Genomic DNA, 22,891 nt, shown 5'->3' on the forward strand with positions numbered 1-22,891 from the left:
GCTCAAAGCTTCGCAGCATTGATGTAGAAAATATTATTCATTTTATTCATAGGCTAGCAAAAATGTGTTTATGTATTTCTTTCAAAACATACAAGAAGCAAAATTTTCAGAAACTATGTCATAGCGCGCGCACGTGTCTGCCTATATACGTGTATACATAAATATCGCCCACGTTTTTTAAAAGTGTATTGACACAAACGCCTACGACCTTCAAAACTGCATTAGCTAAACATTTCTAAATCATCACAGGCTCGAAAAATTATTTCCAGTTGGAAGATTACGAAAGTTCATAAAGGGAGACCAAAGTGTTTTGACATTTAATTTCAAGAGAATAAAGATGATTTCTTTTGGGCGACAACTACATAAGATTAACGCCAAAGTGATAAATTTTGAGACAATGTGTATACTTTGAAAAATGTCTGCTCTGTATAAATATATCAGTATATATACATACGTTCTTATATATATATATATACATGTACACTAGACCGCAACAGAAAAAAAGTTCGAAACTAAAGTATTTATGCAAGGCAGTTAAACATTTTTTTGGGTCGTCTTTTTGTATTTTTTACCATAACTCCATTCATTCTCTTTGCCGAATGTAATTTTTCGTCATATCTTTGGCATTTTAGGTCGGCTCTTTAAGTATGATATATCGATATGCTTGTCTCGAGGAGACATTTTTTCAAGTGCCCCATTCTAGTACTAACCTACCATATTACAGTTCCTATCACCCTAACGTATCACCTTTTTTTATTAAACTCTTGCTAAGAAAGTATTTGAGTGTTCTAATTAAATTTTTTTATGGCAGAATGTAAGGCCCTCTCAAAAATGTAAAAAGGTGTTGTAAGCTCCGCAAAAATACTTCACACTCAGGAGTGTACGGCGAATTATTTTTTTTGTTTTGTTGTAAGGTGGTACGGTCTAATGCACTTATGTATATACGAACATATTTCTACTTTTCATTCAAGTATGTATTTGATTTGTTTGCTGTCAGCGTCAGCTAAATGGTAAAAAAAAACAAATGGGAACTGAGATTTAATTTTTGTCACAAAATACTTATATTTATGAATAAAAATTTTTCGAAATGTATTTTAGGGTTGAACAGATTTAAATTAATAAAAAACGCGAAAAATTAAGCACATAAGCAATAGACACGTGGCAATGAAAAGTTAACAATACATAGTGTTTATAGTTAAGCACTAAGTATATTTTTATTGAACGACGAAATAAAATAAATTATCGTTATGTTCGCATGTCTACTTTCGAGCTTTTGACCCCGTATTTTTGTTAAATTGCAACATTGTTACTGCGACCCGACAGTCCATATACAAACATACATATTTACATATGCATAAATACATAACTTGACAAGATCATTAAAAAGTTCATTAATTATCCCTCATACATACTATATACATATGTATGTAAGATGTGATGTGATGTGATGTCTGGAGTTTTTGTGAAAAAAAAAATGTGGAAACAAAAACACCTAGATGGCATATTTTAAATTCTTAGACACAAAGTGAGTAAAAATATTATGGAAATACTCTTAATCACCTATCTGTTGTCTTGATATAACCTATGCAGCGTAATTATATTAAATTGCGAGTTAAAGTTCACAATTTTTAAGCGTTGTTTTGACATTGATCTGTTTTGGGTAAGAAACTTGTATGCATTACTGTACGCAATATAGCTTGTTGGCTGCGCTGTCAGATAAGATGTCGACAAAGTAAACAATATAACATCGAAGAGAATGCAACGTAGTCTGAATAAAAAACAAAAATTTATTTCGTGTTTTAATTGTAATGAGTTTGGAATGTTAATGATAACACCGTGCGACAAAACCAAACATTTTTAAAACACACGGAAAAGTCAATATATTAACGAAACTAGGAGCTAAATATAGTATAAATGCGCTTTTAATTTTTCTCTCTGACGTCTGCAATTTTTTAAAGTACTTTGAAATTTCTACGATATGCTTGAATAAAAAAATTATTTAAAAGATTTGGCGCACTGTAGAGTAACTATATGGGTATTAATTAAAAAGAAAAAATTCTGTAGAATTGAAAAAAAAATAATTTTTTGCTTCATCAGGACGAATAGTGTTGAAAATGTCCTTTTAAAACTTTATCCTTGAATATCCTTGGAAATTTCCAATATTTGTTCTTGAAAAATATATGTCAAGGACTAATATGTAAACTACCACATCCTCGAATTTCGCCATTTTAACTTTATTAGTTTTAGATACAAGCATTTTACACTTCTCTTTATAAGATATTGATAGTTACAATATATGTACATAAATATTGATTTTTTCGTGTGTAACATTGACTGTCGCATGGTGTAACATTCAATGATATCTCACAAGCCTAAATCGGAAGAGTTTAGGGTCAGGTATTACAGTTTTTCTTATACCAATCTTTGAACAATAGTTAAATAATAGCATCAAAAATCTCATTATTACGATTCCGTTAAATTTTTCTTTTATTTTATTTTATTTAAACGTTTTTATGTAAATTTTTTAAGCTTAAACCCTTTTTTAATTTGAGGTGATTTTTTCAAAAAACATCTTTAAGAAACTAGTTTTATTCATAAACAACTCCATTTTTGGAGGTATTTTCAAATCGGTCCAGCTCGCTTAAATCTTAATGTTTTTCCGAAATATTTTGGTGGACATCTTAAAATATAATAGATTTTATAATTGCAATGGAAAAACAGTACCGATGTTTTTTGTATGGGGAGTGATGCAGTCTAAAGCACATACATATTCACACTTTCCCACCAACCTACTCAATGGCTTTCGACTCTTACTATTTACTTAAATTTGTTCATATTTGCTTTGGAAAGTTTTTAAATTTTTTTATATCTAAAATTCTTAATCTATCTTAATTTTCAACGCCAAATATTTGTACATACATACATACATACCGTCACCTGAAATGCAAAAATACGTAACAAACATCATCGTTGAAATGTTAAAAGTCATAACTAATAAAAAATTCGAAATTCACTTATTGATTTATATGATGGATTTTATGAAAAAAAATTAAAATATTAGTCACGACTTTTTCCATTTCATTTGCGACGTTGTTACGTCTCTTTGCATTTCAGCAGACGATATGCTCATATGAGAGTTCCCTACTTTTAGTTAGATCACACTCGACACTTTTTGCTATTTAGGTCTTTAGATATGTATTTGTTCAATGACATTTTGGCCTCCGTCCATTGCTTTGCAAAGTTTGTATACGCTTTCAAAAGAATTTAGTTCACAACTTGTATCTAATTAGAAACCAAAGATATAGCACAAATAGACAGCAAAACAAAATTGCAAAAATGCAAAAAAATTAAGCAATGTACATACAGGTACATGGGTACTTGCACTGATATGTGTATATATAAAGTCCTGAAGGGCACAAGTGCGCAAGATGACACATAAATTAGAGATGCAATGTGAAAAAAATGAAGGCAAAAATGAAAATGCCGCAAGGACGCAAGGGGGGGTGGGGGAAACATGTACACATAGAATAATGTGCGAAGGCAAATAACAAGAGTATGTAAGTATGTATATAAGTATGTAGGTGTACTGGCGGCATTTAGATCTAAAAAATACAACCAGCAGGACATTGTGTATTTACTATCGTTTTTGGTGTATGAAATGACAAAGTAATTTTGTATATGGGTATTTCCTGGGTTACGGACGCGACATTCGTACGACTTTAGAGTTAAATAAATCATACGAAAACTGAAGTCACTTGTAAAAAAATTTGCTGTTGTGTAGCTTTTATACCGTCCTTTGGTTGACAAAAAACTAGGTGCGCTTGGTACCACGGAAGTCGAGAAAATCGATGAAAAGTAGGGCATAACGGACGCGACAAAAACAGAAATGATTTCAGAGTACATGTTAAAACTAAGCAAAACTCAGCGAATCGTGTAAGGTTTACCTTTATTAAACATTCTTTAAATAAAGTCTAATTATGGACCGTTACAACCAATTCATTTTTAATCAGAAGCAATTTGTTGTTGATTTCATTTTGAATTAAAATCTGGTAACGGACGCGACATATCGGACGCGACAAATTTTCCACCCATACAATATTTTTACTAGTAACACATACTAAATTTAATTTTTTCAGTTCTGCTCTCCACAGTTTCCCGTTTTCAAAACCTCTTTTCGCCATCTGAATACGAAATATAAAGTTATAAAGCCGTTTAATTTCATTTACTTGCATTTTCGGTTTACCTTTTTTGGGAAATGCCCATATGGAAGAAAGTGCATAGCACAGTCAGAAAAAATTATCAAAAGTAATGGGATTTTTTTTTATCAACTTGAAACTTTATTATACTAAATTTTAACAAGCTACAAAACTGGGTATCGAAATTATTTTAGAAATCCTAATTAAAATGCTCTGGATTGAGATGAAAACTTTTTGAAATTTTTATAATTTTTGTACAGAGTTAGAAATTTGGACTTATTTGGTTTTTGTTAGATAAAGAGCTATGCTTTAATAAAAAAATAATGAACTTTAAAAAAGGCAAAAGAAAAGTAGTCAAAAGTGATCAAAATGTTGAGCTGCTATCTTTTGTCGCGAGCTTAATATTTATTCTATACAAAGCTAAGGGGATAATTTTTTTCAGATTTATTGATAGAAATGCCCATCTTTGTGAGCGCGCATTTAATTATTCTATAGTAAGCTGAAAAAAGCATGGATTACGTTTTGGCCATCATTATCTTGAGTACACTGAATAGTTTCTCATAATAAAGTATGGAACTCAAACCTCAATAAAACCCTTACACCTAATTCATAAGAACTGCATAAAGTCCAGCATTCCGGCACTAGTACTATCACTGATCTTTCATGCAGTCACGATCGAAGTTGGAAGTAATAGTACGCGAGAGAGGCAATGAAAAATAATAATTTAGTGCTCGCTACCAGGGTTTGATTTTTTAAAATCGCATAAATTCGACCACATTTTGACTTTAACGTTTAAAATTTAACCAGCTATAACTCAGCGAGTTTATGAGTTTATATGAATAAGTTCCAATAATTGGTGTAATTTTTCAGATGTCTAGTTAATGTTTGGCGGAATTTTGGCTATTAAAAAACAAAATAAAAGTTTATTTAAGGCGGAAATTTTAAGAGACCTTCTAAGTAGGGCTTGTTCAATATTTCCTTCTACTTAGAAGCTCTAATAAAAGAAAAGAAACCGTTTTCAGGCAGACCTATCCAATGAGACCTCCTCGTTGGAAGCTGTATTAGAAAGTCTTTCAATGACCTTGCCATTCGAAAGCAGACGAGAAGGCGCGTTTCCAAAACAACTTAAGCCAAATAAGAAAACAATCATAGTAGGCGTGTCTGGTGCAAAGTTAAATTTGAACTGTGTCATAATTATTTCGTGTAAATTTTCCCTTTTTAAGGGAAGCTGAATCATATGGCCTTGCAAGTCTGTACATTCCATATGAACAGAAAGGAGTACAGAAGCGTGCATGAAAGGCGTATCGTTTCAAAAGATCAGAGATAGGGCGGGGATCAAATAACAAAAAAAAAAAACGAAAAGTAACACAACTTCCTCAATAAAAAGACCCTGAATTTTTGGTCATTCCATACATAAAAAATTTAACACGTAGATAACGTCTGTGGCTTTAAAATTTCCGAAAAGCACGTCTAAAAGAGCCCTTTACTGCTTATGTTACCGACTGGGTCAGAAAAAAATTAAGTTATTTACTTTTCGTTAAGTACGCATATTTATGCAGAGGCACATATGTATGTGAGCGGGAAATTAAGGAGAAGAGAGTGACATTGGATCTATTGCGGTGATTAAAAGAGTTATATTTTGTAAATTTAAAATAGTCTTAACTTCTTGTTACATTTTTATTGTGAGATAATGTTTTGGTTTATAAATGCATCTTATTGGCGTAGGTACAAGTGTGATTTGTAAACATGGCTGGCTAATTATTTGAGAAAATAAAAGTGAAAATCTTAAATTAAATGTAAACAATTTGCAAACCAATTCAGGAAACTTCTTACTTTGATTTGTCAAATTTTAACACCGCATCCTTACCCTTTGGCAAATTACCACATCTTCTTACACTATACTTTTTTAAACTAAATTTCTTTAAGCAATCGAATTCGCTCTGTTGATAATGATCCGTCACCATGGAAGAATACAAATATCAAAAAAAAAAATATTTCATTCATCATTTTTACACACATTAAATCATTGCATGTCTGAAAAACTTGTTTATTTAAATACTAAGTACGTTTTACAATTTTAATAAAAATATGTTTTTTCTTTTCTCTCTCTCTCTTTTTCTCTATTTGCAGGTGAGTCAGTTTGTTCGGGAATTGAGGTTGAAATTGAAAATAATAACAATTTCTCTCATGGTAAGCTTTGTCATTATTCATTAACTATCATTACAACCGACTTTCATCTGCCTACAAAATTGAAATTGATACAAAATTAATGCTTTTAATTTATTTTAATAAAAAAACCGTTTCTAATATGCCGTTAAAAGAGCTTTTTGCCTTTTTCTAAAAAAAAAATTTATAAAATTTTCATTTGCTTACTTCTACTTAAGATGTTCTTACACGATATGTATTTGCTTTTGTAAATGTTTCTTTTTCAAAACATATGTAATTGCGTATGTCTATCAAATTCACAGTCTTTATTTAACTATTTAAAAATACGTTCTTTAAAACAAAAATAAACTAAACTCAGATGATTCTATCTGTGTGTCAGATGAAAATAAAAACATTTCTATCTAATTTGCCTTTACACGATATGTTGGCATTTCCATATGTAAAAAGTGGCATGTACACATGCAAATACATATCATGTAAGAACACTTTTAATACTTCCCCTCTGATGAATTATCTTTTCATGTTTGCTTTTCTTTAGTTTATTTATTTTCTTTCATGATCTCGATCTTTCGGCGTTTCAAAAATCCATCAAATATTCTCAGAAGCTATAACAAATTTCCAAAAATTTTATGTATGTAAATAAACTTAGTTTTTACTAAAATGCTCGTATGTTCTAAATAATAATAAAAAAAAAACAACGTGCAAGCTTTCACCTTATCTCTAGATTGCTCAGAGCGCACAAAAATATAGCTAAAAATATTTTATATTGACTTTTAACTAGCTACCTATAATCAGGAAGAGCTTTTACACCTCACACACGCTATCTCAAAAAGGCTCTGCACGCAGGCAAGGCGGCGCCCATTACCGCTTCAAACCGGTGACGCTTGGAGAGAACTTTTACTCTATGCAGAAAGCTTAAAGAAGTTCTGCCCGCGGGCGCTTCATTGCCTAAAACCACTGCTGGAATGAAAGAGCATTTTGCACTGTGCGCGCTCATATGAAATCTAAAGAAAACATGAAGCTTTGGCTACAGGCTGTAGATCAGCGATGGTCAGGTAGAGCTTTTACTCTGCGTGCCTCTATTAAAAATGCATAGAAAGCTTAAAAGAGCTTTGCCCGCGGGCAAGGCGATGCCCATTACCGCTATAGATTAAAAGTTCTTGTTAATCCAATGATGGACTTAGCGAACTTTACAGTCTGGCAGGAAGCAATATTTTTGCGTTAGTCCATATCACGCGATTTTGAAAAGTGGCTTTCAAAATGTTGAGCTCGGTTTATTAATTTTGTTGCACTTAAAATTAATACCTGCGTAAGAATATTAATTTAAACTGTGCATTTTAATTCTTAATTTATCGTTATTTGCTTTAAATGAATGGAGATTTTTGCATCAAATGCGTTTGCCGTGCTTCAAATAAAATTTAAACTTTATTTGAAAATTTTTGATAGACGTCGCCCTCATCGAATCGTCCAATCTGCAGAGTATTGCCACACTTCGGGCTACTGACAGTACATAATTTTAACTATGGCACTAATATCACGAATATAAATACATATGTACTACCACAAAAAATAAAATAATTGGCGAAATTCGATATTTTTCATATCATTCCATACTTCATGCATCTCATGTTCCCCGTGCACTCACTCCATCTTCGGCGCGAACGCGCGAAATCGCACATCTTCATTAAGTTCATGCCACTTCGGCTCACGCACATACATTTCGCCACTTTTCGCCCAGCCATGCAGCATTCATTTATTCGCCTCATTTCAGCCTAGCTCGGCCGAACTGCCAACGATTCATTTGAATAATCATTTGAAGCGAAAGAGAGCGCAACTGTTATTATTTTTAATTTTAAATCCTCTTCTGTGTATGTAACGATTTATTAATTTGATATGTATGTATTGTAAATTGCTTATACCATATGTATGTACTCGTATTTGTGTAACGTAACGTATGCGCACAAGAGCGAAATATAAAAAAGTAACATTTTGCCTTACGCAGCGGTTACACAAAAAATAATAAAAATAATAATATTATTTTTTTTTTTGTAAAAGGCAAATTACAAAAGCAACACTGTCTAATCAAATATTTTATTAACGCGCCTCGGTGCTTTCCGTTTTTTCCTCTCTCTCTTTCTCTCTTCCTCTTAAATGTCTTGTTTCGTTTCAATATTCGCATAAGCAGGCGATTCATCGTATCACATGAAGATCCTTGTGCCTGCAGTGGCCTCCGGTGCCATCATTGGCAAAGGTGGCGAGACTATCGCCTCTTTGCAGAAAGACTCCGGTGCTAGAGTAAAGATGTCCAAGTCCCATGATTTCTATCCAGGTAAGTGGAAAATGGAAATAAGAAGAGTGCTCACTTTTCTAATTGATTCTCGTACTGCGTTTTTTTTACCATCTCGCACACGTGTAGGCACCACCGAGCGTGTTTGCCTCATCACTGGCTCTGTGGATGGCATCATGTCGGTTATGGACTTTATTATGGATAAAATACGCGAGAAGCCCGATCTTACAACTAAGATCATAGATACGGATTCCAAGCAGAATCAGGACCGTGATAAGCAGGTGAAAATTTTGGTGCCCAATTCCACAGCCGGTATGATCATCGGCAAGGGTGGTGCTTTCATCAAGCAGATCAAGGAGGAGAGCGGCTCGTATGTGCAGATTTCACAGAAACCCAAGGACATTTCACTGCAGGAACGTTGTATCACCATCATTGGTGATAAGGAGAACAACAAAGCCGCTTGCAAGATGATACTATCCAAGATTGTTGAGGATCCACAGTCCGGTACATGCCTTAATGTCTCATATGCCGATATTAGCGGTCCTGTGGCCAACTTTAATCCGACCGGTTCGCCGTATGCCACCAATCAGAACGCCATTAATACGAGCACCGCTTCATTGAACTCCACACTGGGACAAACTATCGGCGGCGCAGCCTCAGCTGCAGGTCTTTTGGTAAATGGCACCGGCATCAATTTATCCTTAAATTTGGGTTCACCAAATCCAGCACCCAACTTGGCTGTGGCCACGCAATTACTTGAACACATCAAGGTATTTTGGCAGTAACTAAATTTTGCAACTTAAAGTGCTGTCAGACGTGGCAATGCAAAATATTTCGAAAAGGCTGTCAAATTGAGAAATTTCAGAAGTCAATTGAAAAGTTGCAATTAAGAGTATTTCGAAAGTTTTGTATTTGTTTTCGAAAGGCGAATTGCATGACAAATTTCTGAAAACACTTTTGGGTAGCTCGCGCAGCATACGAATTTTTGGCAATCTTTATCGATACTACAATGCAACCATGAAACGCGGTACCGGCTGTTCTTTTTATTGCTCTTGGTTATAATTAACTTTACTTTCAATTTGAGGACTAATTTATTGTTAATAACTCAACAAATAAATTTCGAAAAATAATATTGTCTGACAGTGAAAATATATTTTCTGTGCGATATAGTTGAAGCTGTACATATGTATGTACATAGGCCTTACCAAACAGAAAAAAGTCTACATACTAAGAATGTTGAATTAACCCTCCAAATTTGGACTTAGGACCGCCCGAAACCCGATTTTTGATAGGCTGAGGCTCCCAACTTAATTTTTTTTTACTCGATCAAAAAGTTCTATGCCATTCAAAAGTACGCATGTTGCTACTTTGACGATGAATAAGCCTCTTTTCTTCTCTCTACGACTCATGAAATTGTTGCCATTGTGCAATAAGTCACAGCAATCATAGTACGCATATTTTCCAGTATATATCAACGGCTGGGTGGCAGATCGATCTATCTCGGCAGCCGGTTTGAAAGCGCCCTATCTCAGAAAATGACTCAAGAACGTAGTAATGTCACACTCAGCCGTCGGTATGTAGTTTTAGAAGTAGTATATCTGAGCCAAACATTAATGGATTTTTTAAATTTATAGCTCTTTGAAACCCGAATTACTATGGGACCACCTGTCAGGTAACACCTTTCCTTTAAAAAAAAAAAAATTATAGAAATCGATTAACGTGGTCCAAAGTTATGCGGTAACATACTAAAAAAAAAAAAATTTGTGAAAAATATTCCAACGAATTGGGTTTTTGGGCGCTATCTCCAGATTTGGAGGGTCAATTCAAAATTCAGAGTATGCAGATTTTTTAGCTTGCTTAGACATACATTTGTTTTTATTTTGTCTTACAGCGTAATGAATTACAAGCAGCTTTTTTAATGTATTCAAAATTATGCTTTATTATTTCTCACAAGTTCGCGATCAGTGTCACAGGGCAGCATTCGAATGGTTTGACAGCACTTGCAGTAAAAATTAAAAATGCTAGGGTAGCACCAGCAAGTTGTAAAATATTTTCGAAAGCGATTTGCGTTCTTTCCGTTGTATGTGGTAACACCTTGCAATTTTTATTTCTGAAACTAATTTCCGGAAAGCGACCAAAATATATTTCTGGCCGTTTGCACGAGAAAATTAATTTTCTCTTTCTCAATTTGACAGCGAATTGCGTGGAAAAGTTGGAAATATTCCGCCATCTGACAGCACTTTTAACTTATACTCATTACTTGACGTTTTATTTAACATTTTCCATCTCTATCTCTCTCACCTCTCTAGATTGCTCTACGCGGCTCCGGCTACTCAGAGACGGCCACCAACGAAGTGTGCGCCGCTCTAGGCGTGCTCGCCAAGTATGGCGTTTTGGGCATGGGCGTTGGTGTACCACATGCAAATGGCACCACCACACTCGGCAGCTATCTGGGTGTTTCGGCGCTGGATCAGCAGACAGCTGCCGCCGCCTCAGCAGCTACTGCCGGCAACGTTTTCGGTGCAGTGGGTCAAGTAAATTTGGATCAGTATACAGCGGCAGCGGCCGCTGCTGCTGCAGCAGCTGCCAGCCGTTCGACGCAGTCGCAGCTGGAAGCGGCTGCAGCCGCACAATTCGATCCGTTCCGACATTTGGGCACTACAGCCGCCACAGCGGCACAAGCTGCAACACCGGTCTCACTGAATAATAATAGTTTCGGTTTGACTGCTGCAACTGGTACCACGGGTACAACAGCGCAAAGCTTAACTGCCGCACAACATGCGCTGAGTGGCTTGAGCAAGAGTCCCACCCCGGGTGATTTGGGTGCAAAGGATACCAAAAATGTTGAAATTCCAGAAGTGATTGTTGGCGCTATCTTAGGTAGGCCACACTTTTATTATCCCTACTAAAAATCAAGTAAACCAAAGTTGGTCAAATTAATTTACGTACACAAGCCAATCCGAAGCCTACTATGCACAGACACACAGTTAAATGTTTTTAATGTTTCAAACCAAAATTATCCGCTACGCCTTAAGCCATATTGCCACACAAAAAAAAAAACAGTAATCGGATTGTATTTAGAAATTAAAAAAAAAAAAATGGCCTAACCTATTTGCTAACATTTTAATTTGTTTATAGATCCTTAGCTTTGCATAAAGTAATTTCGCAATTTTTTCATTATCCACCGTTTACAGATGCTTTCTGTTTACTTGTATTTCTTAGTTATTGTTTGTCTCGGGAAAAAGTTCAGCGTGTATGTTTACATCTGTAAAACACATTTCTTAAAAAAAAAATTTGAATTTTTTTGTTATTAGTTAGCTTCATAAAACTACTTTTAAAGCTAAAAAAATTTATAGTGAAAAGTTGCGAAATCCTGAGCGCGCGGTATGTTCACTTGCATAGGATTTGTTCACGTACATATTGCATACTTTGAAATATTGCAGAGTAGCTATGACAGTAAAAGCTCAAACAGACGGCAGCGTTAATCCGGATTAACTCGGACTTAGTAAATCCGGATTGACGCTGCCGTCTGTTTGAGCTTTAAGATGCTTTGTTTGCATACGTTAAGCGACTAATTATGAGCTTTCATGCAATGCAGTAGTGTGATCATATGCTTACCCCTCTAATTATGTAGCATAGCTTAGGGCTCAATGGAAAGGACATGCGTTGTGGCGCTAAAGTATGCTACATATTACGAATAAGAGATGCATATATGATAAGGTCGCGACAGTTTAAGCAGCACTATAGTAAGCAACTTATGTCCAGTGATTACAAATGCATATTTTATTGGTTCTATAGTTTAGCATTTAAGCAAGATAAGACTTTTGCATCTTCCATACTGGTTACTGTGAAATTTTAAATTAATTTTCTAAAGTGCTTAATCCCGACATACATAAATGACCTCAAGTGCAATGCCATTTCTGCTTTCCTAATTTCATCTTTTTTTGATGCCAATAAGATATGTAGGTTGGGAAAACGCACTAAGAACTTCCATTGGTAGTTAATAATTTTCGTTATTTGTTGGATACATCTGTATGAAGAAAATACATATTTTTGCATACCTATATACTTAGACATACATCTACATATATGTATGCATATATGTTGAGATACTCCGTTTTTTGTTTGTAAAGTCTAGTCAAGTTCTTGCCGCAAACATTTTTTTCACAAATTGAAACTCTCAAAAACAAAATAAAAGGAAAAAATCTCAATTTGTATGCACATTGATAGCATACCTAGAAATACACTGAAAACTTTTCATTAAAAATAATACTATTAAAAAATACCAGAAAAGGGGCGATGTTTGTAATAGGCGGCATACATCGTGCGTCTGAATCGTGAGTCGGTTTGGATGTATTTGTGAAAATAAATACATATGTGTTAGTTACACCGACATGACTCCTGGAATGACTCCGAATTATTCTACTGTGTGTAGTCGAAGGCGAGTCAACACGCACACAAATGACTCGCGAGTCAGACTCACCGCGTGTATGCTGCCTATAAGAAACAGCTACATACATATCGCACCCGAAATCAGAAACAGTGACAACTCAAAAAACCTCCAAGTCTTCAGGATGTTGATGTTACGCAAGCAACGCAAGATAACCAAAATAGTCTTAGTAGTGTTTTTCCAGTTAAAGAAAAAGCTGATGTGAAGAAATTTTGGCGAACGATAGAAATATGGTCCGTGAAATTATTTTATGGGGAAAAAATTAAATTTGAAAAATTTAATTAATCGAAACTAAATATCGTTTTCGTAGTTCTGCTAGCTTAAAACCCAAGCCGAAATGAGAAAAAAACCTTAAGGAGCGTTTTCACAAGAACGAAAGTGAACGGGAATTATATAAGAAGAAACCCCTGTAGAGCGTTCGCAATGAGAACAAAACGCGAGCAGTGCTTTCGGGAACGTTTCTGAGAAAACGAAATCGAAACAAAAGTCTTCGTAACTCTCTGACACGGGCTCAAATGCCTAAGGAACTTTCTGACAGAGAACGAAACGGGAACAAATTTTCTCTGAAATATTCGCGAGGGATGGAAGCGAGAACATAATTTTTCACATAGCGTTCCATTAGTTAGAAATGTTTGAATATTAAAATTAATCCAAAACGAACTGAAAGATAATTATGAAAATAAAGTCAACGAAAGACTTAATAACGAACTGTTCTTGCACAGAAAATTAAAAGTTGTTCCATAAATGGACTGTTCACCCTAATCATAAACGATCTGGAAGTTTAAATAATCCAGCTTTCCTCTGGTTTAGAATTAACAGTCATCGCTCTCACTGAAACGATTTTTCATCCCAACCCGCGTTATCTTTTTTATGCGTTTTGCAATGAATTCCACGCGTTATTTTGCTTCCAAAATCATAGTTTCGTATGGAGGCAAAAATATCATCCGCTGTTTGCTTCAGAACAAAATTAAATGTGCCGAACTAATAATATCAAGTGTTCTACGTTTAAGTTTAGCGGCTGTAACTCCGACACAGCCTCCAGGTTAAGACGACGGCGCTGCACTGATCTTTTTTGTAATTTTTCCCCCTTGAAGACCGTTCCCCCAAACTTTTACTCTCATTTGATCCTCCTTGAAAACGTTCTTGATACTTTCGTTCTCACTTTGTTCTCATTGGAAACATTCCCGAAAGTTTCGTTATTATTCTGTTCTTTTTGGGAATGTTATTTTCATTCTCATTTTGTTCCCGTTGAAACTGCTCTCAATACTATTGTTCCCGTTTGGTTTTGGCAGAACTGAACCAAACTCGAAACGCGTTTTCGGTGTCTGGTTGTCACTGGCTTTGTTTAGGGTGCGATATGTATGCTCATACATACATACACACATATACGGTGGCACAAATGCATAACATATGTACATACGATTCTTTTTCACTACCCACATGAACGCATTCATATATGTACATACGTGCACATGCAAAGATCACAACGAATACATACTACATATACTATATTTGCCTAGATATTTGTGATAACGGTATATATGCAATGATTTGCGAAATTTCGCTCGCACACTTAATTTTTGAAACTGCAATTGCAAGTCGGGCATTTCCAACTAGCCCCCCTGTTAGGAGGTCAATTTGGTAGTATTCCTTATTAGAGGACCACTACTTCCACTGATACTCACTGAGCATCAGTACTCAATACACAGAGTAATAAAATAAATATCTAGATCTTAGAATACAGCGAGTAACACTTCACTCACTTTTCGCTCCTCAGCTCTAAGCAAAGCTCGGAAATTTTCTGAGATTGACATTGTGACGCACTTTGCTTCGATGGCTATCAAGAGATCTGCCACGCATAGTGCAGGCCTCAGGCGGAAAATTCTTTGCTTTAAACAACGAGAAATACCTTTGTTACATAAATACAAATATACATACATATATGTATATGCATTTATACCCATACATGCTAACATTTGAAATCATTCCTTGTAAAAAGACATATGCACGCTGTAAAGGTTGGAACATTCCCAGCACGAAAAGCAAATATGTAGATTAATTACCTTTATTTGTACGTGCATACATACACTGAGAAAAGGGTTTGTTATTTCGACTAAATAGTTTTTTATCAACACAAGATTTGACATACATATAACCAAGACTTCGTAGCTACATACGGTATGTTGAGAGAAATATACGTATCCCCTTACTTAGTTGACGTAACTAAACTTTTTTCTCAGTGTAGAGATTAGTGTCACGACATGTGCGCACACACGTTAATATTTAGTCTTATAAAATGAATCTTACAATTTGAAATTTTTAAAATACTGAGATAAATTTATATCTAAATATAAATAAATTGCAACTAATATGTACAATAGGGCTATTTTTCGAATTTGCGCGTATAGCCTAGAAGGATTTTACATGCAATTCTAAGCAAATTTGGCGTGAAAACATGGGTCTAAAATAAGATTCGGGTTTGCCGAATACATAGTTTTTTTCTTTTAATTTGTTTGTAGTGTATTAAAGAAGTGCTTAAATTTTGTATAAAAATGAGAAATGCATTTCTTTTTCTTAAAACTTCCACCTTCCATTGTTTCTTTTGCAAATTTGCTTAGAATTACACGTAAATCCTCTTATGCTGTACGCGCATAGTAAAAAAAAAATATGATCCGCCCTAATGTAATAGTTTTATTAGTTTTAGTTATAAAGGGATTGGCTTTTGGTTATATTTACTGTATTTATATAAAATACATACAAAATATATACATACATACATACATACATTTACTCACCCGGATATTTACTTTTAGAAAAGTGCCTTATAAATGCAGTAACCACGCTGCGCAGTTTTTGCATGTTCACACAAATATTTAAATACAAAGCGAATATACATGAATACTTACATACATATATTTGTACATATTCGGTTTTTGCTTTTCCACTTTACTAGTTTTCTTACGCGCCGTGGTTACTCGTGCTATATTTTTTTGTATATTTATAGGTTAACTTTTTTTTAAAGAAGTAATCGGTTTTCAGATAAATACATATTGGTAAGGTTAAATTAATTGGATTTTAGGTATAGATATATAATTGATTTGTAATTTAAAGTGATCGATAGTCGATTTTGAATAATTTTTGTTTGCGGAAAGTTATCATGCCCTTGCGAGTAGACAAATTTTTGTACGAAACACTTCAATTCATATAATTTTTTCCACTTCTGCAGGACCGAAAAAGTCTGAAGATTAAAAAAAGCTTTCCCTAAAAAGCTCCTTAAGCGAGCTATTCTTTGTGAAGATGTGCATATAAAAGTGTTGTCGACCGATAGACTTTTTTTCTTACTAGTTGTATATAAATTTTGCAGAGAGCTTTTGAAAGCTTTGCCATGCGTGCCGCATGTATAAAGTTATAGCTAAAAGTATACCAAAACCATTTATATCAGCGAAAACCACACAAAGACAGCTTTTACTCGGTGCGCGTCGATATAAAATCTGTGAAAGCTTAAGAAATTCGGTTTCGCGGGATGCGCTTTACATTGCGCATGTCCTAAGGAATCACTTGGAAAGCCTAAGAAAGCTCCACAAGTGAATAATGCGCTGTCTATTGCCGATAAAAAGTGAATAGAAGACTTATTAAAGCGTCTTTCGCGGTGTTTGTTTTAAACGTGACTGTACTAATCCTGCTTTAACATTTTAGTTACATATGTCTGAGCTACATAAATACATACTTCCATTCTTTGAGAACTTTTTTAACTAGCAATTTTTCATAGTTCTTATAAACTGAATTATATAAAAACAAGGTAAAATATTATTTGCCTTTCAAAACTATTAAATTTCGGTTTTATTTCCGCGTTCGAGTTCTGTTAAATATGTAGCATGAACATGCTTCGAATTAAGTTTAAAAAGCTTTTTCTGCTCTTGAACTCCTAGATGATTTTTAAACCCTCGCTTCAGCGCTGCAACTTAAATTAAACTTAGTTTTGAAGGTCTTGAATGTATTTTAACAGAACTTGTAAGTTTCTAATAGGCTAATGGATTCCGATTTGGTTCAAATTTGAATTTGTATAGTAGACTGCCAGCGGTGGCCAGCGATGCTTTTACCTTCCGCGTGTATAAAAGCTTAAAAAAGCTATGTTCGCGATGTCTATCACCCCTTTGCGCTGACGACGTTGCGTATTCAGCTTTTTTTAAGCTTTATATCAGCGATGGGCAGAGAGAGCTTTTACTCTGCGTTTTCTCGTGGGCAAGGCGATGCCCATTACCGCGTTATATACATTTTATGAAGATCAGTCACGACAAAAACATGTGTACGTACATGCATATATCGCGATGGAAGCTTTTTAAAGCTTTCATATACAGAAGTGGTTTGTTGGTTGATGATTTCCAATATACTGAAGTTGTCTTTTGAGTCTTATCTTTTTCTCCGACATATGATATAAATATCCCTTGAACTGCTGAAAATGTTCATTTTAAGCTTTCAGTCAACAAAAAAAGCTTTCGAACTTAAGCAAAAACCATTCACAGTCGCTTACGCATAGCGTCCTTTAATATTTCCGCAAACATTTCAAAAACAGAGTAGTTCCTTTTGGATTGACTATAAGTAGTAGCTAAAATACCTCATGAAATATCTATTTTTTAATTTTTAGTAGATACATACATACATAATAATATAACCAAAATAGAAAACCCACTATTGTTCACAACAGCAGCAAATATTTAGCATTAGAATAGGTGGAGTTTTAGCGAGCATGTATTTAATCTTTATAGGTGCAAAGTAGTGACTTGTTTTTTTTTTCTAAATATTTAAAGCAATTCACGCTGCACACTCATTTGTTTACATATATTTTGAGTAAATACTTTTATGTATGCGTCGAGGTGCGTCGAACAGGCAATAACGCTGGTGCAAAAATAATAAACGCCGACTCCAGAATGTTTAAAACCTTAAATAAAATTTTAAAGTTTAGAGATCGAAGGCACGAAAAAATTCAAATCAGCTATTCTCCTGCTACTGCCTGTTCGATTTGCTTTAGTATGCGTAAGTAATTTCTTTCAAACGGTTAGGTTTAGCGGCTGGCTTTTATTAGCAGTTAATTATTATTTTTAAGCATTCCCGCTAACACATAAATCCACTATGGATATTAAATATAAAATATACTAATGCATTATTTTATTTTTGTCTTTAGTACCACCACTTTTTTTGTGTCTTAACATTGTCCTAACTCCAGAACTACACATTTTAAAAAAAATTACATTCCTACTTTATTCGTATCATACATAATTAGATACGAATTTTAATTTAATTGCATAGAGAAATATTAATTCACGCTAACATACTTAGTTATGATTTTGTGTTTTGAGCAATTGTACCTTACGTAACTATATATAATTTCCACCTTTTTTATGTACATTTACTCTTCTACATACATAAAAATATGTGTTTAAAAATCAATCAAATAATGCAAAAATTAAAATTACAGGTCCAAATGGTCGTAGTTTAGTTGAAATTCAGCATGTATCTGGCGCAAATGTGCAAATTTCAAAAAAGGGCATATTCGCACCTGGCACTAGAAATCGAATTGTAACAATAACTGGTCAACCGAGTGCCATTGCCAAAGCGCAATATTTAATTGAACAGAAAATCACCGACGAGGAGACGAAGAGAGCGCGACAAATTCCATTAACCACTGTTGTGAATTAAAGCGAAAGTACCATTAAAAAAAAAAAAACATTGCAACAACAACAAACAATATAACCGAAAAAGTAAACTAAGAAATTCAATAACAAAAACAATGCATTCAGCTAAGAAAAAACAACAACAAGCATAACCACAAAAAAAAACTAAACGACAAGCAAAACAAAACAAAAAAAAAAAACAAATGTATGTAAATATGTAGAAGCAACCAATTTAAATGCAAAAGTCATCAACTTAAACGCAAAAGTAGTTAAATCTTAAAAATAATTAAAATTTCACACGACAAATTGAGAGCAAAAGAAATGCAAAATTTTTGCCTTCAAAAATACGAGTACGTGTAAATGAAGCGCATATGTATAGTAGAGAGCAACAAAATGAAAAAGGAAATTTTAAAATCGCTGAGTTAGAAAAATAAGCGAAAAAAATAATAGAGAGACATTGCAAACGAGGAAAAACCATAAGCAGCAGAAATTGTATGTCAGTCAAAATTTATACAGCTGCAAAAAGAAGCGGAAAAAGAACAATAACAAAAAAAAGCAAAACAACTGAAGTAATTACTTACATATAAATACATATTTAATTAGGAGAATTTTATTATTACTATTATTTTTAATAGCAAAAAATGCAGTGAAGAATACAAAAAACAAAACAAAATAAAAGCAAAATAATGTTAATAATGTTTTACTACAAAATCGCGTTAAATGTAGTGGGAAAATTTGCGCAAGATTACTTAGCTAAAAGCCGATAAGATAGAACATGGGGCAAACAAGCAACACCTGAACAGACACATACATACATACATACATAGATACATTTTTCACTTAAGTAACTAAATTGTAAAAGCAAATAACTACAAAAAAATAATAATAATAATAATAATAAATACAAAACTTTATTGAATAACTATTTACTGTTTCTATGAAAATAAATTTAGATTTTAAAGAAGAAACCAAAAACAAAAAAACTATTGTAGTTAAAAGCGGACATTTTCAGTAATAAATTGCGGTAGAGTATTTTAGCAAATTCAAAATGATGTTAAAAAAAAAAAAAACAAATTAGGAATTTACAAAGTCTTGAAAAGTTAGTTGAAAGGCGAAGAGAAAGAAAAGCACTTTTCATAAGAAGAAAAAAGTGAGACAAACAAACAATGACAAGCACATTCACACATACATACATGCCTACGTGAACAGACACATACGCACGCACCGTCATTTATTAAACAATTTATTATTATAATGAAAAATAGCAGACGAAAAGATTTCCAAAAAAAGGCCAATGTTTATTTTGAGAGAGTGGATAATAGAGATAGAGCTCGTATACTTAAGCAACTTAATATTTTTCTTACACATTACAGGGCCTCCGGACCATAAAGCAGGTTTCCATCCTGCTCCGGAGCCTCAGCAATGGTTGTCGAATACATATAGTAACTTGCATATGTATTCGAGCTGTATGCATAAGCGCATTAGGGTGCAACACCCTCCATACAAAAAAAAAAAATGGAAAATGGGGAAAAATCAATTTTTGTGTACATAAAAAAAAATTTAAATTGTATCAATTATATTAAAATAATGAGATTTTTGATGCTATTTTCAAATCAGTCCAGCACACGTAAATTGTAATATTTTTCTGAAATATTTTAGCGGAAATCTTTTTAGAAACTCGTTGGAAAAACTGCCCCCTTGTTTTGGTGAGGCACCCTAATATACATGCTTATATGTAAATATGTGTGCTTAATGGTGAATAATTCAAAACGAAAATTAATTTTCATTTGAAATACATAAATTCTATTGGTTTTTCTTTAATTCGAGACATTGACGTATAACTCAAGAGCTATAGAAAACAAAAGCCGAACTAATTTTCCTACTTTAACACTTCAGTTGTTATTTTGTTCTTTTTATTGTTATTTGCTATTCATCAGTGGCTTAAGTTGCAGAAATTAACATTTGCTGAACAGAAAATTTAAGTTAACACCGTTGAAATTTCATTTTCCAGATTTAAATAATTTGAAAATAGTTTTTTGGAAAATTTTTATTTTATATACATACATTTGTACATGCACATGTATGTCTTGCGTTCTGTTTGTTTTTCTTTGTTTTTGCAATTGTTTTATTACATACAAATATTTATATAAAACTGCTTGTATAAAAAAATCATATTTTGTTGCTTTCGAGACGCTTCCAAAAATACTTACATACATACCTATGAGCATTTTCAGTGATTTTCGTCGACCACCTTACTACATAGCCATTAGAAAAACATATACACAAAAATATACTTCACAGGCAAATGTGGTACGCATCAGCGCCCAAGAGCTTGCGGTATGACTTTTGTAGAAAATAAATTTAAAAAAAGACAACAAAAGTTAAACAAAACCTAAAAATAAAAGCGATAAATAGCGAATAAAACGTGCGCGCGACCTCTCATTCAACCACCCATACTAGAAGGTAAATATTTAGCTTTTAAAATTACTTAGTAATTTACGACGTTTCTTTCTAGTTAATTTCATGTTTTATTTACTGTTACTGATCTCCCTATTTTGCTGGTAAAACAAACAAAGAAGCAAACAAAAATAATTTATTTATGTATATTACTCTATAGTGGACTATTTAATGATCATAACAAAAAAAAAAGAAGAAAAATCCATCACTTAGGCAAAATAGCGTGAAGCTTAAAGTTTAAAGAGTTAAAATTGCTTGCAGTTGTTGTACGAGTATATATACCACATATATGTATGTATGTACATTAATACGCGGCAGCACACACCACGTCCTCAGATCTGAGTTTGTTGCTTACTTAAGAGCCCGCTTTATCGACAAAAATCCCTGCCTATGCCTACCTTGTTTTGTTTTATTTTTTGTGCATTTCCCCCTATGATTTTTGTTGCTGGTAGGATATTTTGTGTATGGAAACAATTTCAGTTTGGATTGCCGCACATACATATTTGGTGAATCAATGTTTGTTTTGTGGGCTTGAAACGTGCGGCTTCTGAAGTATACAATAACAAAAAAAAAGGAGCTTATGGATAAATACAATACACATGCACAACAAATTTCCCACTGTGGATGTTAACGGTTACATTGAATGTGGATGGAGCAATGAAGATACTAAAATTGCTGGGAATAACTAACAATAATTTGTTACTGTCGCATATGATTGGCGTTGCCTATCTACAGACATACTTAATACACACTCGTAGTTGTTGGAAAGTGGTAAAAATATGTTGCGCGCATTCTGAGTCTCCTTAAAATTGATTTTTTTTTTTAATCGAACCACTTTGTATATATTTTTGCAAACATTTAATTTTTTCCACTTATTTTTCTATACTTATTGGTTTAATTCGATTTCAATAAAAGTGTTTCGTTGATTTATGGTTTAGTTCTATGCCAGAAAAATATTCCTTTTTTGAAACATTACCCTTGTACACACAAACATAAGTTACATATTACAAATAACATTGAAAATATTTATACTTTATGATTTACTTGTTTAAGTTATGGTAATTTTTAATTGATAAAAAAGAGGTTAAAGTAGGTAAAAGTGTTAATTATGTATGTAGTATACATCACAAGTTGCTAATAGCACATTTTAATTAATTTTAAATTTTCACGTTTTTAATTTTGACACATAAATTTTAAAGTAAAAATTGCATTGTTTTCATCAACATGCATTGGGCGTTCTTAGTTATATTTAAAATAAGAGGAAAAAACGTGTCATTCAATTATTTTATTGTTTTATTTATACTTTAATAATAATTGGTTAAAATTTGAAACATTTTAAATATGTGCAATTCGTTATATTACCGATACGTTTATATATCTGTGCATAATGTTAATATAAACTAAGTACCGTTTTTGATTTTCTTTTCGCAATTTCTATAAAAATGCCAATTTCCAATGAAGGGAATATATGCGCAAAAAGACAACCATTTATAATATTAAAATTTTTATTTCCTTACACTTATTGGTGCTTTCATAAAAAATAAGCAAAATATTTCAAAGCGCATTTGGCGTTTTTTGTTATATTTTTTTTTTGTATTTTACGCATGTTTAAATTTGTTTCATACCACTTCGATGTTTAAAATTTTATATTTCCCTACCTTGG

General features: G+C 33.3%; 1 protein-coding gene across 14 annotated transcripts in view; it reads left to right on the forward strand.

The window, feature by feature from the left end:
• LOC118737481 (RNA-binding protein Nova-1) overlaps nt 1-22,891 on the forward strand; it is a 290,538-nt gene that overhangs the window by 140,173 nt on the left and 127,474 nt on the right. For 11 of the 14 annotated variants that reach the window (XM_036468008.1, XM_036468011.1, XM_036468009.1 and 8 more), the window contains 4 exons: nt 6,327-6,386; nt 8,548-8,691; nt 8,779-9,419; nt 10,959-11,529. In XM_036468008.1, coding sequence (XP_036323901.1) covers nt 6,327-6,386; nt 8,548-8,691; nt 8,779-9,419; nt 10,959-11,529 — 1,416 coding nt within the window. Of the gene's footprint in view, nt 1-6,326; nt 6,387-8,547; nt 8,692-8,778; nt 9,420-10,958; nt 11,530-18,575; nt 21,424-22,891 lie in introns of those variants that run through there. The other 3 variants (XM_036468019.1, XM_036468020.1, XM_036468018.1) reach the window with 3 other exon arrangements.

The sequence above is a fragment of the Rhagoletis pomonella genome, unplaced genomic scaffold (assembly GCF_013731165.1).
Source record: "Rhagoletis pomonella isolate Grant_MI unplaced genomic scaffold, Rhpom_1.0 Rhpom_scaffold_00004, whole genome shotgun sequence".
NCBI classification, from domain to species: Eukaryota; Metazoa; Arthropoda; class Insecta; order Diptera; family Tephritidae; genus Rhagoletis; species Rhagoletis pomonella.